The sequence below is a fragment of the Rhizophagus irregularis genome, chromosome 3 (assembly GCF_026210795.1).
Source record: "Rhizophagus irregularis chromosome 3, complete sequence".
NCBI classification, from domain to species: Eukaryota; Fungi; Glomeromycota; class Glomeromycetes; order Glomerales; family Glomeraceae; genus Rhizophagus; species Rhizophagus irregularis.
The window spans coordinates 1,688,910-1,702,962 of NC_089431.1; the positions used below are offsets into that span (position 1 = coordinate 1,688,910).

At 36.6% G+C, this 14,053-nt stretch overlaps 5 protein-coding genes across 5 annotated transcripts; 3 read left to right on the plus strand and 2 right to left on the minus strand.

Moving 5' to 3' along the window:
• Positions 1–1,085: 1,085 nt before the first annotated feature.
• OCT59_020431 (uncharacterized protein) lies at positions 1,086–1,907 on the plus strand (the record flags this gene model as incomplete). The annotated part of the gene is made up of 2 exons (XM_025329758.2): positions 1,086–1,447; positions 1,526–1,907. The coding sequence occupies 2 exons, from the start codon at positions 1,086–1,088 to the stop codon at positions 1,905–1,907; spliced, it is 744 nt and encodes a 247-aa protein (XP_025164317.2).
• Positions 1,908–2,597: 690 nt separating this feature from the next.
• On the minus strand, positions 2,598–4,123 carry OCT59_020432 (uncharacterized protein; the record flags this gene model as incomplete). The annotated part of the gene is made up of 6 exons (XM_025323148.2): positions 2,598–3,013; positions 3,089–3,148; positions 3,222–3,389; positions 3,468–3,562; positions 3,632–3,858; positions 3,930–4,123. 6 exons carry the CDS (start codon positions 4,121–4,123, stop codon positions 2,786–2,788), a joined length of 972 nt encoding a protein of 323 aa, XP_025164318.2. The 3' UTR covers positions 2,598–2,785.
• Positions 4,124–4,667: 544 nt separating this feature from the next.
• Positions 4,668–5,792, plus strand: OCT59_020433 (uncharacterized protein; the record flags this gene model as incomplete). Its single annotated transcript, XM_066149178.1, has 4 exons — positions 4,668–4,800; positions 5,072–5,104; positions 5,272–5,340; positions 5,725–5,792. The coding sequence occupies 4 exons, from the start codon at positions 4,668–4,670 to the stop codon at positions 5,790–5,792; spliced, it is 303 nt and encodes a 100-aa protein (XP_065990117.1).
• Positions 5,793–6,885: 1,093 nt separating this feature from the next.
• Positions 6,886–7,527, plus strand: OCT59_020434 (uncharacterized protein; the record flags this gene model as incomplete). Its single annotated transcript, XM_025329028.2, has 1 exon — positions 6,886–7,527. The coding sequence occupies one exon, from the start codon at positions 6,886–6,888 to the stop codon at positions 7,525–7,527; it is 642 nt and encodes a 213-aa protein (XP_025164319.2).
• A 5,392-nt stretch (positions 7,528–12,919) lies between these two features.
• Positions 12,920–13,504, minus strand: OCT59_020435 (uncharacterized protein; the record flags this gene model as incomplete). The annotated part of the gene is made up of 1 exon (XM_066149179.1): positions 12,920–13,504. The coding sequence occupies one exon, from the start codon at positions 13,502–13,504 to the stop codon at positions 12,920–12,922; it is 585 nt and encodes a 194-aa protein (XP_065990118.1).
• Between the last annotated feature and the right edge of the window lie 549 nt (positions 13,505–14,053).

Below are 14,053 nucleotides of genomic sequence, written 5' to 3' on the forward strand. Positions count from 1 at the left end.
CAAGAATGTTGTTGTATATTGTTCGCTGATGTTGTTGTTTGTTAATTATGTTTTGATCACGTGTTTGTTCGTTTGATTGCTCGTTCGTTCGTTTGTTTGTTCGCTCATTCGTTCGTTCGACCATGAGAACGCCCGTTCGATGTGGCAACCTTGTAAATTGATGACAGGGGGAATTGGGGGATCTCAACGCAGTAAAATTACGGAATATTACGAATCGTAAAATTACGAAGCCTTGCATATAGTAATATTTCGAAATATTTTAAAAAGTTACAAAATATTACGCTTACGCAAACTTGCGGCGGGTCTGAAAACTTACGAAATATTATGTAAAATTACGAAATATTGCGAACTGCAAAATTACGGAATATTACAAATCGTAAAATTACGAAGCTTTGCATATCGTAATATTTCGAAATATTTTAAAAAGTTACAAAATATTACGCTTACGCAAACTTGCGGCGGGTCTGGAAGCTTACGAAATATTATGATGTGTAAACTTGCGCAACTTTTTGCACTATATAATTTCCTGATGTATGAAAAATATAGTTATGACAAATACACGTAATTTTTATTAAATCGGGTTAAATTCTCTTTTCGCGCATAGTAGGCATACAGTATAAAATAAACCTTTTTCCCAGCGCATTTACGCAAGATAACTATTGCTATTAAAAAAATCAAGCGATATTATCTAAAAAACTTGATCCACCAATAAAATCTCAATAAAATTACTACGCCTAATCATGTCCAGTTTGTTATTGCTCAACTCTTCGGGAGTCATGCCTTTTTTGACCTTAACCGCTGTTTTTTTGTTCATTGGTCCAATTTTCCCCTGCGTAACTGTGAAAAGTGCGTTTTCACGTGATCACCCACTTTATTCATCACGAGGCATCACACCTGCCTCTAAACGTGAAATACTATTTATCTAAGGGACTTAAGGTTTTTTCGAGTGGGCAAAAACTTATTTGTCATCTTTATTTGTCACATGCACTTTCACGTAATGCCGTAATGCCAGCCCTGTAGGTGCTTTTTTTCACGGTTACGCAGGGGTAGTTATTGGTCCAGTGTTAATCATAGGGATCGCTACCATGTGGTCAAATCTCAAACAAAAAATTTCCGATGAACTTTCTGCACGTGTCATTAAAATTCTCATCGATCTTGGTATACTAAATAATATACCGGGAAAGAGGTCACTTCATGACCAGATCTCTACTGAACTTAATGATAAATTTGACACATGTATTTCCGATATTAATTCTATTTTCACTGAGAAGCTCGACAGAATCAATAATGATCTTAATAATAAACTTACCGCGAAAGCCGAAAAAAACAAGGCACGTGATGATGACTTCACTAAGGAGATGCAGAAAATCTTTTCAATGATCAGTACTGTTACCGAAAGGCTTGATAGGATCGAAGAAGCCTGTCATAATGATTTTGGAAACATTTCGTCCGAATTTACATCAATCAAAGCTTCTATTGAAATTCTTCAAAATGATTTGGCCCAACGTTATGCGGTTGTCTGAAGAGCCGATTTTGATCAACAAAGCGTGTCCAATGAATCTGAAACTAATGTATCTGGACTGGGAAGTTCGCTAGACTCTGCCTCAGCTTCAACTAGTTCAAGCTCTTCATCTGAAGGTTCCAATTTATCTGGAATTTTTGATATTACTGGAGACATTAAAATTCGCTTTAAACAACACTTTGATCGACTTATGAAGGCGAGGAATTATACTGTTGATGAGATGTGTTTCTCGGTAGTAATGGATATTCGTAGTTTTGGAGGGAATATTAAAATCTCAACAGTGAAAACTTTTTATAGTGGTGTTAGTGGTAGTAAAGTTAGCACAGTTAGCACAGTTAATCAGATAAACGCATGGGTAGCTAGTTTTAATAATAATGCGGAGTAGCGGGTAAGGAACTGCCAATATATGGGTTAGGGCTCGGCAGGCATTTATGCTTTATTCCTACCTTGAAACAACCTGCTACTCTATTGTTTTTTTATTTTCATTTTTTACTTAGCCGGCCGGCCCTTTCTCATGTATTACTTTGCAATAAAGAATGTTTTGATTGATTTTTAAAATGTGTGCGTTTTGCAAATGTAAATATAAATCTATACATGTGTTATCAGGTGATTATTAACTCTCATGATAGTAAATTAAATGATTCCCGATTTATACTTTCATTTGAGAGAAATGCATGATAGCGTCATTATGCGTGTAAACAAACGAAACTGAGTGATTCCTGTTTTATATCTTCATTTGAGAGTGTTACGCTCTTATTATTGAGCCTTTCAAGATTGAGATTTTTTTCATCTCCAAATATAATTGATTATCATAATATATCTTGTCCATTAAAATGTTTGAGATTTCTGCAAATATATAAAGGCCCAGATTACTTGAAAAAAGCCTTTTTCGCAATCATGGCAGATCAAGATCAAGATCGATGTCGTAATCTAAATCCTTATCCAACAACATTTAACTTATTAAATGAGGCAGTTAATAATAATGATAATTTGAAAAAAGATTATGATGCGAGAAAGTTTATGCGGATAGACGAAAATACAATTAAAGCAATATAACAACGTAAGACACTTCATTAAGTAATATAAGCAAAAAACTTTTTATTCATGATGATTCATGTGATTATATTAATTAAAGCTATGAGGAGATAATTATTTTTACAATATAAAAAAGATACAATCTTTATGAAAAACTTTTATCGCATTTGAGTGAATTTTGAATTCCCTTACTAAATTTTCTTCATTGCTAGCACAGAGTATTGAAATCTAATTATTTAAAACAGCATAATGAGCATAAAACATATCAATGGGAATGAGATTAGGTAAAGTAGCAAAGGGGTTAGGTGGAGGAAGTTGAGGAGGTGGTGGTGGTGGTGGATTCAAAACATTGGCCGGTACCCCATGGTAAAGGCATGCCAATTGAATGTTGATAACGCATTGCCCAGGTTGCAGTTGGATCTGAGCTCCATTACGATTAATAGTTCCAAATTCATACTAAATAAAAGAATACCTTAAATTTATTTTCTACGGATTTAACTTTTACTAAAAGCATATAAAAATATAACATACCATCGTGGGATTAAATGCACCGGTAGCCGTTCGCGGATGATTAATGCAATAGTGCCAAGCCTATTAAGAATATAACAACAATCGGACATTACTAAAGAAATTGAGCAGAAATCGAATTCTTGTCATTTCTTACCGTCATCACTGAAGGCCTTGTAGCAGGTGCGACGGGTTCCTCTATTTTAATTGCGATGGCATCATGAGCCCGACCAGCTTGAAGCCAGTAAGTTTCGACTTTTCTTTTGACATCCGCTTCAGATTGTGTGTACGCAATTTCGATTACTAGATTCGGCCAGGGCTGAGTCTAAAAATGTAGTGTCAAATTAATACTGTTAAATCTTAAATAAAATCAGAAAATGATAAAGACAATAACTCTTCATACCCCATTTCTGTCACATCCGCCCCTAATCAATCGAGGTTTCGCTGATGGTGTCCATGCGTTGTCAGATTCTTTGCCTGTTCTACGAGTTTTTGTTGCTTTTACCAAGGGTTAGAGATAGACTTAGCTAACGCTAATAGTATCAAAGGAAACTAACAAACACTCACTTGTAGATCCATCATTAAGCATGCCGAGATTAGTGCCCCTCACACTTCTCATTGCTATAGCAATTTCATCGATTATGGAACCAACACAACGTTCATGAAATTTGGTGGGTAATTCAATGACACGGACGGTCCCATTTTCCCACTCCCACCAGCCGTGAATATTATATTTATCCGTACGTTCGACATAAGTATCAAAAGGTACCTCAGTAGCTAGCTCATACGGTAAACTTGAACAATAAATCAACAATTAGCTTACAAAAATAGTCAAGTTGTTGAAGTAAATAACAAAATGACTTACGTTGCCTCTTCCCACCTGGCCTTCGAGTGCATTTGACCAGTTTTCCACCAGTAATTGCGATATCTTTTCAGTTCGCCGGGCTCAAAAACATCGGAAGTGGATGTAAAAGAGGTGGTTGCAGTATTTTGGGTTGATTGGGTACTTTGACTAGTTGACATATTTCCCGGAATAGTAAAATCGTCGTTCCCGTACATGTTTATGTGTACAGTTTTATATACTTGGAGAAAAGAGTGATCACAAATATTACGCAATTTCAAAGGCTACAGTAATTATATTGATTATTAATTATTCTATAACTTTCCGTCGCACAATTCAAGTTTGATGATTTAATCGAAAAATAACGGTGGCTTAGCTATCATTAATGGAGGTGAAATCTGATTGGTCGATCAATCTCGTGATTTATGGAAACTCGGAACTCTCCTAAAACTATCGAGGAACTGGCAGGGAACTGGTGGAGATCACTTGTGATACTATATACAGTACATCATGCCACAAACTGATTTAGCCGAAGATGCTGTGCATATGCATGTAAATATAAAATTAGCATAGCCGGCTAGATATGACCCTATATAAATCCCATAAAAATGAATTTGAGTTTAGTCTCACTAAATCGGCTACAAATCGATAAAATCGCTTATAAAATTGAATCTGATATTTATTAGAGTATAATATTGCTAAATCAGCTAAAAACACTATAAATCAACAAAACACTATTTTATCGCTTAAACATTTATAAAGATGGATTTAGATAGTAATGCTTACTATAAGCTTTGTTTGCCTGATCGTGATAATAAATATAATAAGATATTAAAAGCAATACAGCTTTTACAACATAAATATGATCATGAAACACCAGAAATGTGGTGCTCTCGTATTCGTGATCCATTTAGGAAAATACTAGAAGAGAACTATTCCAGGGAAATCCTTTCTAAGAATGGATATATCACAATCCCTATAAAAAATTTTTTATGAAAGTATTCCGAATTTTATCTGGTTTTTGTATTCCGAAAATGTTCCGATTTTTACTATTATGATTCCATTCCGAAAAGTGATCATTTTTCGGAATAATACTTTAGGTTATTACCCGGAAACACTCAAATTATACTCAGTAAATTTATGAAATTTAAACGGAATATTATCAGATAATTTACACAGATATTATCCGAAAGTATTCAGTAAGTTTTATTGAATGCAATCAAGATACACTTCAATTATATTTGTAGGATATTATCTGAAAGTATTCATGAATGTGACCTATGTATTTTTCAATAATACATAAATAAATTGATACATTAATAATAGGACTCTCTATATTAATAAGATTCTCCATCATTATTTCTAGCTTTCTTACAAGTGTTGTGTGACCTTTGTTGTTTTGGTTATGTTGACCTTCTTTTCCTTTCTCGTAAAGGTAATTGGGCGTCATTAGTTTTTATTTTAGTAAGAACTATACTTGATGATCATTAAGAAATAGACATGGATGAAATAGCAATATCAGTATGTGGAAATGATTCAGAAATTGGAGTATTTTCGTCCATTTTTGGAGATATTGGTATATCAGGTGACGTTCTTAGAAATTGGAATAGGTAGTGATACCACTTTCTCGAGTTTTTTATTAGGTGTGATATTTTTGCACTTAAGAGGTGGATTGATACCTTGGATAAAAGCTTCTTAGTTTTTTTTTGAAGGGTTTCACTTAGAAAACATACTAGGTTTCGCTTATAGATCAAAAATAAGATGCCAAAACCTACAAAAGAAAATAGTAAACGTGTCATACTAACGTATTTTATTAAAGTTTCAGACTTTTTTCAAAAACTCACCCAAGATTCAGAATCAAGATTTAACCAGATCTCTATAAAGTAGAAATAATGAAATGTTACAGTAATAAACATTTTTTTAAATTAGTTTTTGAAAGATTCCAAAAACTCACTATGATTCCAGTGCTTTGAAATCAGAAGTCGTCTAAAAAATAAAAAAACATGTTAGCAATCATTTTATTTTAAAATAGAATTAATTCAAAGGAAAAATATTTACTCATCGAATTTTCCTGCATGTCCAGATACTCCAAAGAACAAAAAAAAAAATGAAATGTTCTTTGTTAAAATACTTTACTAATGCACACTCCAGAGACCAAAAGAGCCACTAAAAAAGAAATGAAATGAACTGTTAGTACCGTTTGTTAACATAGATGAATTATAAAAAGAACAGGAAAATAGCTCGCCAGATTCTTACACGTCCAAAAACCCTTCCTACCATTTAAAAGATTAATGATTCCACGCAAAATTTCCATATGTTCAAGGCTAGTCCATTAAAAAAAGAGAAAAAATGAAACATTAATAAGACATTTGTTAAATGAATAATTAAAAAGAAAAAAGACAAACTGCTATAAAGTTCGTTAAAATAAAATAAAAAAATTTTGAAAAACTTATCAAAATTTCGCGTTCAAGGAGACCGAAAAAATGGCTAAAAGTTTCGTTTAGGATTTTTTTTCAACAGAAAGTACGAGGTGGGAAAGGAGAAAGAAAGACAAAGAAAAGGAAATGGTAGGGAAAGGACAAAAAGAGGGAAGGACAAAGAAAGGACGAAGGGAAGGGAAAGAAAAATGAAGGAGAGTTTAAAAAGTTAAAAAAAAGTGTAAATTAATTGATTTAGGAGTCTAATTGCTGATCTTTACCGTTACTAATTGAGGTCAAATATGGGCCAAATTGTATTATTGAAATATATTGTAAATAAAAATATTTTAAATAATCGGGATATAATCGGAACATTTTCAATTTGAATACAAATTCGGAATATCTTCAAAATTTTTTCGGAGTATTTCCTAATACTTTTTACCATATCAAAACTTCTAAATTTTAACTTGAAATATAATCAGAATGTTATCAGTATAATCGGAGTATTTTCAACAAATTCGGAAAAAAATTGGAATGTATCCGACAAAAATTTTTTATAGGGAATGTATGGAAAGCTATATGTAGATGATAAGATTCATAATCGTCCAACCAATTATATATATTGCAGTGTATGTAACTCCTTAGTTTTCACACCTGCAAATAGTCTTTTTGAGGATCGCTATGGAGATAATCACTTGAAGAGATGTATTTCTGGAAATACTATTTCGAATGAACATGCAAGAAGAAATGAAATTCTCCAAACTATTGATAGAAGGGAATTTCAGATCTGGCAATATAAACAATACATATTACAAAAAGAGGCTAAAATTAATCGTCTTCAGCTAGAGCTTTCATCCCAATCTACTCCACATTCAGAAAAGGATAAATTGGCATCGGTATCATATGATATTGATGGAAATTTTACGGCTAGCTATGAAAATTATGCACAATCTAAAGCAAAATATACTATGCCAAATGCTCCAAATTTCGAGCCAGCTTATATTTCACCTACTAGACAAGAAATGATTTTACCAACTTCTTATCAATCATCAAGTTCTAGCCAAAGGCGCTCAGAGCAAGGGATTACAAGTGAAATATTTATCTCATCTCAGTATGCTAAACAAAATAACTTATTACCATCTATAGACCATCTTAATCAGCCCACATTAAGATTGAGAGATGGTACAAAAATCACATTCGTTTAACGACTGAGAAATATATTAATTATAGACTATTGAAGATTAATATCATTTAGCTAAAAGCGCAATGTATAACTTATACTTTATTTTTTATGCTAAATAATCTGCATATATGATAGCCTAGTAAAATTGGTTGAAGGCGCTATACATTTCATGTATTACCTGCCAAATTTTCCAGATTAGTCTTTAACCCAGATCTCGAATATTGCCTTAATAAAATAATATATTGTCCACACCTTATGGCCTAGGCATGTGTGACATAAATTTTTGATCCATCTAGCGTGTCTCTTCTTATTTATAAAAAGGCCATAAATGTATTATTTGTATTATAATAAAACTGATCCTGGTGGTCTATTTTTTTGAAATTTCATGGAATTCCATTTTTTTGCGCCATGTATAAATATATAATGGCATTTAACCAAGCATATTCTGAATTGCTAGCTAAGTTACCAGCTTCCATAATAAATGAGGCATGGATTCGTCTCACATCACGGAAGCATAACCCATTATCTGAGAAAGAGGCCAGTGAAATTAATCCAATTGTAGAGTCATTTTTAAAACATGAAGCTATTAGATATCAGAAAAGATTAATACGCCAGAGACGAACCCAAAGTTGGCCAGAATGCCCGACATCGTTCAAAAAAATACCATTTATATTTGTCTCAGATAATGATACTCAAACTGATAATATCACTTGGCCGGAGGCGCTAAAGTATGATCACAAGGAAGAGAATAATCGCCGGGTTATGAATGAGCTTAAAGTACTATCCCAGCACCTGCTCGATTATAATAAAAGAACTTTCGAGAAGTTCATGCGAGATGTAAATCTAGAGTACAATGAGTGGGTTAATACAAATAAGAAAATGCGCTATGAGATCAAAGATCTGAAGATGTAGGTGCAGGAGGCGGAAAAAGAGCTGGCATCCATGAAGTCAGATTCTACTCGTCCAGCTTCAAAGGAGTAGCCCAACCTAGTCTAATCGCTAATGGATCATCTATCGCCTTAGTAAAATCAAAAACTATAAAATTCTGATTTCGCAAATGCTTGTCAATAATCTTGGATGTCTTTTTCGGATCATCCGTATATTGACGCACAGTCGTCGGGCTGGGTGTGGGAGGTGCAAGCACCACCCACCTCCGGGTCTACGACCCGTCGCAGTACCTCCTTCCCCCTACGGGGGATCAGGAATCCCCTATATCTGTCACCATCTGTCAATAACATCAGTCATATAACAATATACTAAAAAAGGATAAATAAGGGAAAAGAGAGGAAAATACGATAGAATCAGAGGGGTATGACAGATATGACGGATATGACAGACGTTTCAGAAAAATCGGGAGAGGGGTATCCCCAGAAAAAAGTTTTGATTTTACCCCCCAGATCTGTCATTCTGTCATAGTTATGTCATATGATCAGGATTCCGTCTAATAATCTGTTGGAAGCAGTGAGATAGCAAACCAGATAAGTTAGCAGGTAAGCCCCTAGAAGGTCTATAAAGCCAGTAAGACCAACCCCGTCCCGCCCCCGTCAGAAAAAATAAGTAATTGAATAATGAGTATTGAGAATAGAGCATATCCAGATAAGTTTAGAAGACAGTACTAATCCGTCTTCCTCTTTTTTGCCTCCTTAAGGCATTTATCAATACACTGTTTACACGCGTCATCAGAATCTAAGATTTTCTGTCCAAGTTTTTTGCATTGCCGATTGTAAGCCGTCTGCTGTCTCTTAGCAGCGGTTTCTTTCCTTTTCTCCTTAGTCTTCTTCTTGATCACCCAGTCTATTCCAGTAAAAGTATTCTTATGCATACCACAAATTGTGCAGTCACCATGCAGCCGGTAACGCCCATTTGTAGTCATATCTTGTATTTCACTAGCCGTCTCAGTTTCCTTCTTGCACTTTAGGCAGTAAAAACGTGTCATTTTAAGATTTGAAGTCTAAAACCATTCCTTTAATTTGTCGTAATATGTCACACTTAGAGAATTACTATAAGTACTACAATCTCTCCAGAATATCAGCACGAATTCTAAAAGGTGAAGAGCACTACAACCTATACAAAAAGCCCCTAAAGGAAAAGTCAACAGAACGCCCAAAGGTAATTGTATGGAAACCAAATGCAACACATCAGGCAGATCTTGCAGAGATGCCAGTTGACCCCAAAGGATTCCACTATTTTCTCGTAGTGGTGGAAGTTGCAGGAAAGAGAGTTGATGCAGAACCCCTAAAGGATAAGACTGCAAATAGAGTTCTAAACGGGTTTGTCAAAATCTACAGAAGAAATCGTATCAAGCCTCCAACACACTGACTGGAGACGGACTCCGGATCAGAATTCACTAACGACCAGGTACGTGATTTTTTCCTGAACAGCCTAGGGGTAATGATGAGGTTCGGAGAGCCAGGAAGGCATAAACAGCAATCTTATGCTGAAAGAGCTATCCAAGCCATCCAAGAACCCCTTCTTAAACGAATGGTAGCACAGGAGTTGAAAACCGGGGTGACATCCATGGAATGGTCAGAAGATTTCCATAATATAGTGAGTAAAGTAAATGAACTCTGGCAGAGAAATCCCCCAGACATTCCGACAGGGTCACCCAAAGTGTCAAAAAAGACAGACCTCCTCTCTGAAGGAGCACGTGTCCGAGTAAAGTTAGATGAACCTATCTCAGTACTCGGTAATAAACTTCATGGAAAATTTCGTACAGGAGACATAAGATGGAATCCCAATATCCGTGTCATCAAAAAAATGATCCTCTCACCCGAACAGCCTCCTACGTATCTTCTTGATGGGCCATATGGTCGATTAGGTGTATCCAGATGTGCATATACCCGAAAGGAATTGCAAGTAGTTCCTATTAATGAAAAGCCTCCACCTGACTCTGTGATAAGAGGACAACCTGAAAGATTTGTTCCTGAGCAGATACTTCGGCATCGCATTAGAAAAGGTCAAGACCAGTATTTGGTTAAGTGGGAGCGCTATCCAGACACTGAGGCTACTTGGGAACCTGCTGACCGGTTGAAGGAGGATGTCCCTGACTTAATTCGCAAATTTTGGGAATAAAAAAAAATAGAAGAATTAAAAGGTCTTATTTTTTGTCTCCTCGATTCACGTCAGAAACTATCGGGATAAAAACATTCTTCTCATTACAAGTAAGGGCGATATGTTCACGTGATTCATGGACATCATAATTGTAACGTTTCAGACACGTCCGGCTCAATCCAATCTCCCTATGCTTGTAATCGCTTAAAACCGCAAGATTCTCAGTGATTACACAATCAGGGGTTAGTTTGATTGACACACCTTTTACCATGCCGAATGTCCTACCAGAACCCGGAGCGCCGGATATGTTATGTGTAATACTCTTGTCGATATCCAACCCTAATTCTTCAGCGGCTTCCCTCTGAATAAAAGACGCGTTAGCACAAGTGTCTGCTAAACACTGAATTGCTATCCCATTGACCTCCCCATCCAGCGCTAAAAGATCTTTAGTATTCTCCAAACGAGCTATGTCAATATCCATCAGGTCATCTTCCCTGATATCCTCTTCTTGTTTTTCCTCAACTAGGTCTTCAGGAATCTCCGTACTTTTACGAGCAGACTTTAATTCTTCCCGAAGAATCTCGCGGAGTAATTTTCTAAAATCTGCAGACCTTAATAAACTTAATGAATCATTTTTGGTGACGGCTTTTATAAGTGTGGGCTTACTACTAGTAACCTTCACAGGAATCTTAATAGGAGTCATTTTAACTGATTTTTTTGGAACAGATTTAAGAAGTTTCGAGATACTTACACCCTTATCCGAGTTTACTTTTTTTTTGTACTTCGAACCGCACAAATCCGAAAACCACCTTCCTCATCGGGAACAATTTTCAAGTCATCAAAACTTGCGGTATTAGTATCAATATCCATAGCATCATCATTAAGATCGAGGTTTCTCATTGCTCGGGCTAATTCCAGATCATCGCGTCTATCTTTAGCCTTCTGAAGTCTCTTTGGAAATCTTTTAGACGTCTCATATCCCATAATAAGATCAATAACATGTTGATCATCCTCACTAGTCCACTCAGGAGCATCAGGGTTACCAGGGTCATCACCAAAATCATGATCTACATAACCATCATCCCAATCAGGATCCTGATGATCCTGAACAACGCGTGGCCGTGGCTTTGGCCGAACAGGTTTAATCTGTTGTCTATAGACCGGTGGTTTACGAACTGGCTTAGATGCTTGTAATTGTTTAAATTGTGCCTGGAAATTCTTGGTAAGTTCCTCGGCTTGTGCCATTGAGCAATTCTTGTAATCGTTCTTGAGTAATAACGTCTGTCGACCTTTGTATTACAGCACCTTTGTGTGGAGTCACGGGATGAGTATAGCCAGCCAATTCCTCTTTTTTAGCCTTTTCAATACCCTGACGCCTTTGTAATCCATAGAACATTTCGCCCTTTCGTCGCTCAAGATCACTCAATCTATCAATTAATGTATTAAGAGGTGCCACCCCGATTCTGGAAGCTTCAATAACGTTTTCCGGCAAAAGTCCTCTATAGAACTGGTCAGTAACCATAATTCGATTATATCCTACAATATCCCCAGCCCTCTCAACTCGCTTGTAGTAAGATCGAACAGGTTCACCTTGTTCCTGGTAAAGGTTACTAAATCGTATTTGAAGTCTTTCTTCCACGACGGTTGGAAAATTTGTGCGCATATGCATAAATGCTTGATCCAGGAGAATCCCCTGTAAGACTATTGGTTGATTCTGGACAGCAGCATTAAATGGACCTCCATGATTTCCCAACCCATTAACGGGTTGATGAGTAGGACGTCCGCCCACACGTTTCCACTGCTCTTCAACTTTAAAATTCGTTCTAACGATATCAGCGCGTGATGGGAAAAATGCATTTCCAACGGTTACCGCCGCATTACCTGCAACCCTTGAATATACATCAGCATCAGACCCGGGTAAGTAAGTACCAACATGTAATCCATTAGCAACCTCAGGAACAGCTAAAGCTCTGAACGCTCGGCGAGTAGCACCGGCTCCACCATTTGCAGTAGCCACTAACCGAATATTCGAGAGTTCCCAATTTTTTCCAGTAAGTTCTGCATCAAACCACCTCGCCGCTTCATCTCTCATACAGCTACGAAGAACCCCATCGCTCGCACCCGACCCGGAGGCGCACCGGCATCGTCCAATGGATCAATACCAACGGTATTAATATACCCTAAAAAGTTATCAATAAAAAGATTAAGATCTTCATCTTCCCGACCATGAAATATAGGGGCAGCTATACCAACGGCAGCCATATCGTATTTTGTGGATGGTTGAGAGGAGGTGGAGGAGGGTTCAATTGTCTAATCCGAAACCATTGTACTTGGATACGCAGAGCGGCTATTTGTTGGAAAAGTCAATTCCTAAGACGTCCCAATGTCCGAATTCCAAAAAGAACCCGATTATTGGCATATACAAGCCGATTTCGTGCCGCATCACGCTCGCCTATAGCTCTATTACGTTCACCTATAGCTCTATTACGTTCTCCTCTCATAAGATTATATTGCTGCTGAAGACGACAATTAGTCGTCCGCATACCACCAAACTCACGTTCCAATTCAGCCAAATTAGCTTCTAAACCAGTAATAGTATCTTGTACGTTATTTAGCTCATCTTGTGTAAGACCTAACAAACCCGTTTGAACCTCGAGTTCATCTTGTAATTCATCACGTTCTTTTCGAGATCGATCGCGTTCTGCTTTTAATATATCGCGTTCTTCGTATGTTTCTCTACAGCGATGAATTAATAAATTAAGAGCATGTTTAAGACGATGGTTTGCATTTTGTACATCTCGATTAACAACCATGCGATCACTGACAGTTAAAAAATCTGTTAGATCCTTAATTACCGCAACTAATGGTATATTATTCATATCACGCAAATCCCTAGGAGGCGGTCCAGTAGGCTCTGAAGGAGTATAAATTGCAATTGGTGTCGACATCGTATTTAAACTAAGTTAGAATAAAATTCAAATGGATCTTTATGTATACAATTTGGACGAGTACACGACCGACTCGAGACAGGGTAATGAGTTTGCCCCATCATGGCCTTTCCGTCTTGCCGTAGTAGGAAGTTCTGACTCGGGTAAGACAACTATGATTATTAATTTGTTAATGGGAGACAAGAAGGCAAAGGAGGATGGCGAAAGGTACATATTATGTGATGCGGTAATTCTAGTTGGCAGATACCTCGATGAACCGAAGTGGGCAGTCGTACGTGATTTTTTCAAAGAAGAAGAAATTCCATTTACCACAGTATCCCATAGTGAGATTCCAAATGTTAAGGACTTCAACTCCACCCAGGCTACTGTGGTAATCTTCGAGGATTTGATGGATGCGCCTAAAAAAACCCAGGATCTCATCACTGGATTTTTTACACACGGGCGTCACAAAAATATCTCGTGTATCTATGTGGTCCAAAGATTCTTTGCCATTCCTAAGGCTATTCGAGAAAATGTTAACTACATCTCACTGCATGGAAATCATGAGAG